At 36.2% G+C, this 4,706-nt stretch overlaps 1 protein-coding gene across 2 annotated transcripts in view; it reads right to left on the reverse strand.

Moving 5' to 3' along the window:
- Scn9a (sodium voltage-gated channel alpha subunit 9) overlaps nt 1-4,706 on the reverse strand; it is a 152,273-nt gene that overhangs the window by 45,243 nt on the left and 102,324 nt on the right. For both annotated transcript variants that reach the window (XM_021180644.2, XM_021180636.2), the window contains exon 17: nt 2,047-2,523. In XM_021180644.2, the coding sequence (XP_021036303.1) occupies nt 2,047-2,523 (477 nt within the window). The remainder of the gene's footprint in view (nt 1-2,046; nt 2,524-4,706) is intronic.

Raw genomic sequence — 4,706 nt, forward strand, 5'->3', positions numbered from 1 at the left:
CTGCAGAAGAACCCTATTGTGTGTGGTGTCCTTATTCGCGGGCGAATCAGAGAACACTCACAGATTCCAACCTTTCTGCAACTTTGACTCCTCTTTTTCCCTTTAGACTTGTATTTCCTGATACCTATCTACCAGCTTCATTTGGATGCTGGGATGCCCCAAAATATAGTTTATTAATTGCCTAATCCTGGAAATTTGGCTGCCTTTTGAATATTTTAATGCCATAAATATACATCCATCCTTCTAAGTCAAATGCATTTACATGGAATGTATCTACTCATTTCCTCCCCCCGGTAAAACTATGTTTAGTCACCCTGGTACTTTTGGATGTGTTTTTATTTGGATTAATCTTTGACAACATATAGCCTAGTTAAGATGAGGTTAAAACTGTGGGTTAAAGAATCCCCTTGGATGTAAGTAACCAAGTTCAGATGCCTTTGGTTGACTCTCCTGTCTTATAAATTTCCTTGACAACTGGGATTTTAGGCTTACTTTAGAGAGTAATTGTCTTTCAGGCAATGGAAACTTCGTAACTTCCCTTGTTGTTAGGAGAAAACTTGGGTCATCGAGTTAATTCCCTTTTCCACATGAGGCTGAACTCAGAGACATGCTAATAAAGTTTCATTTATGGTGTTGGGTTTTCAGCAAGCTGATATTAGTAAAATTTCTTGTATTACTTTTCTATGTAAAACATTTTTAAATAGGTAAAGGAGTTTCTTTCTGATTTGGCCACCAGATAAGGTTTTTTTACTTAGTGATAAATACTCACAATATGCTTATTTAATCATTTATTTACTCAATAAATGATTATCATGACATGACTACAATGAATATATAATATAATATATAATTTATATATTATTTAATATATATGTATATACATATACATAAACTAAATTGTCCATTATTATGTTATGTAAACTTTCTGATATGTTGACTGTAAATTCATGGATGACAAGTTTTAATAGGTTTAAACAGATCAATGATATTTGACAAATATAACCAAGAATTTATAGTATGAATAAAATCAGAAAATGATAAAATTATCACAGAAAATCATTTCTAAATAATAACTGGTGATGCATTATGGTTATTATATTTGACAGAAATTAAATATAGCTTAGTACATACATTAATTTGCTTAGACATATATGGACTGAGGTGGGAAGTGAAGACACAAATGTGTTTTTAAAGTTTCTATCCTGAACTCATAGTACCATTTAATGTATCTCAAAGTTGCTCATAAAATTAAATTTAAATAAAAATAATAAATTAAGAGAGGAATAAAATCATGAAGGCCTAATAATTAGACGATTTTCTGTCAATAGTGCAGAGATTGGGAAGGACTCAACAGATTGGGTGTTTGGAGAAGTTTGTACACAATCATGTAAGCATTTAGGTACCAATGACATTATAGAAGGGTATCAAATTCAAATCTTGAAGATTTATTCAGGATTTTTTTTCCACAGAAGGAAATGCCAAGCAAGGTCACACAGGTGGGAAGTGTTTGTGGCATAGAAGGAAAGTTACTGGTATTAGGATAGATTTGCAGGAAAGCAGAGGAAATACTGCTGTTTGGGTTTCTATTGTAAAGCATTATATGGGGCTCACACTTCTAGAGACTTGGGAAGCCATGCATGACTCTATCATGGGAAGCACTTGATTAGGAGTGAAATTAACTTTAATGCATGGGGAGAAGAAAAATGGGGGTGGAGGGACTGGTGGAAATTGTCAGGTAATGAGTGTGAATGTAAGGGTAATGGAGATGACAAATGAATTCAACAGGAGAGAGACGAAGTCTGTTTAACGGCAGCACTGGTGAGAAGAAAGAGATAGAGGGTGGGAAGATCCCATTGTCTACACAGGGTTACATCAGTTATTACGAAGCAGCAAGAAAACCTTCTCTGAACAATTAGTAAGATGTTTGAAAAGACACCCGCCATTTCTCCCTTAGCATGGGCAACATTAGACCTGAGATATCAAACATCCCAAATGTTGGTTCACCTATGGGTTACTAGAATAACAATATATGCAAAGTGACCTTACCTCTTTGCTGTAGTCACTATCTGAGTCACTGCTAAGCTCTTCTGTGTTCATATTCTCCAAATCAGACTCCCCAGGAGCAATGGGCACTGTCACTGTGAGGCTGGGATTATGAATAAAGGACTGGTAATCGTTTTCATCCATAAAGCTTTTGTCTAGACTGCTGCTAAAACCACTGATCTTATCCTTTTCTTTGAGGAAATTGTGATCTCTGCTTATCTCTGCAAGGGTACGGTTTGAGATATAGTTTTCTTTTTTGTTGTTGGGATCCGCTGTTCGGTTTGTGTCCTTGGAGCCCTTTGGCTTTTTGGAAAATGACTTTAGAATGAATTCACGCAGGGTCTGCTTCACATAATTGATCCCTCTTTTAATTCTGGCCACTGCAATCTGGAGGTTGTTTGCGTCGGTGTCTTCTTCAATTGCTGTAAGATTGTCAGAACTAAAGGAACTCAGTAATAAAGCCAGAAACAGGTTCAGGACCTAGATCAGGGTGGGTGGGAGGGAGAGAATAGGGACATGTGAAACACAAAGAAGCACACTATTCAGAGTTACAGGTCACAATCCCAACCCACAATGACAAAGAGACAAAGCACAGTTTCATGAACTGCATAAAAACAGGGCAGAGGGGGCTCAATACTCTGTACATATAGACCTGGGGACTTGGGCAGTGGAGGGCAAGCAATACTCATGATGAGTTGCCCTGAGGAGCAGAGAATCATCCTACACCATTGTCATCATGCCATTGATCACTCTATTTCTGTTCTCTAAAATGAGCCAGTCAAATTCCCTTTAGGGACTCTCAAGGGTTCTCTTAACTTACCTGTAATTACTGCTTGGCTTTCACAGAAAACAGAGAGTACAAGAACATTAGACTATTGTCATTGTCTTGACCATTCCAGGTTGATTTAAGCACATGAACATAAGTCATGCAAGACAATAAGACTGATTAGCTGTCTTTACTGTGTATCACTTAAGTCCTGGAAGAAGTGGCCAAGGAGATCATGGAAATCTGTACCCTCGAAGCAAGGTCTTCATTGAAAGAAAAGCCATTTATGCATTCCTTTTTAAATTAAGTATTCAGGTTAATTTCAGGTGCTAAGATTTTCCCAGAGAGCAAAAGATATATATATATATATATATATCATTATATAAATATATATAATATAAAAATTATATGTATATTTAAATTTTTTACATGAATGCCACAAACATAACTGAACTACAATTAAATATTAAATATAGGTGTCTTCAATGCCCAACTTATCTTACTTCATTTTTCTATGTAGACTGGGGACCTGGATGGAATTAAGGGAGGAAAAGGAGAAAGGTATATCTTAGATGTGCTCTCTGCTCCCTGGCTGAAATCCTGTGATCTGCTAGGCTCTACCATGCTGTCCTGCCCATGATAGACTGAAATTGCTAAGAGGGAAGCCAAATAAATCTTCCCTCCTTTAAATGCTATATCAGGTGTTTGTTACAGGGATGAAAAGTCAGGCTAACACAGAATCATGGAGAACAATGTTGGTAGTTACTAAGGAGTTTTAGGTACTTTGAAATTGTTGTCTTTTTTAGTATTTTATTAAGAATGTATGTTTGTGTTCTCATAGGAATACCAGTGAAACACCCCAAAGATCTCTCTTAAATTAATAGTTTATTCACTAGATCCAAGTGATAAAATTCTTTCTAGTACTACACATATGGCACATCACTTCTTCAATGAGAATAGATACTGTGATGATGTGTTTCACTTTGAAAATGATGAGAAGTGATGTTTATAACTGTTAAATAGACATCAAAAAATGAAAACAAAGTCAATTTCATATAACTTCTACTAATACATTAGGAAGGAAAATAAGTACTTACAAAAACAATTGATTTGCAAAGTCTAATTTGAAGGCAACAATTTTCATCATTGTCCTACCACGGACTAGAATGGACCGAAATCTACTTCTAAAACTTGTGGTTTTAATGATTTCAATAACTGGAAATAAGCTGACATAATGACTAAATATGAATTTTCTTTCTTGTGTGTGTATGAGAGTATACATGTGTCTTTGTCATCTGTGTCGTCTGTGTCCTCCACTAGCATTTTCAGATTTGTGCTATTGGTCAGGGTCTGTTACTGGTCTGGCCTGGTGATAGACTGACAGCCAGCAAGCCACAGTGCTCTTCCCATCTCTACCTCTACAATGCTGGGCTTACAGGCACATAGGACCCTGCTTTTTAAGTGGCTGCTGGGAACTGAAATCGGGACTTTTCTTAACCTGAATGCACTCTTATCCACATATCCATATCTCAAGCCCAGTGAGAAAATTTGACATTAGATCAGTTAAGTATAAACCTTTAATATGAAAGTATAGTATCATCAATATATATTTATACTTCTCCCATGGTAAACTTATATTGGTGGTAGTCCTTGCAACTTAAGATTTGATGATCAGCTTTGTGAATTAAGCTTCAGTTTTATTCAAGGACTAATTACTTATTTGTTAATCTTACAGATTTCTTTTTGACTGGACTCAGAAGTAGAAGCTCTCAAAGAGAACAGAACAGCTTATGTCTCTTGGCAATCTGTTTCCGTGATTTTTTTTAATTGGGTATTTATTTCATTTACATTTCCAATGCTATCCCAAAAGCCCCCCACCCGCTCCCCCACCCACTCT

Source organism: Mus caroli, chromosome 2, assembly GCF_900094665.2.
Source record: "Mus caroli chromosome 2, CAROLI_EIJ_v1.1, whole genome shotgun sequence".
Lineage (NCBI taxonomy): Eukaryota > Metazoa > Chordata > Mammalia > Rodentia > Muridae > Mus > Mus caroli.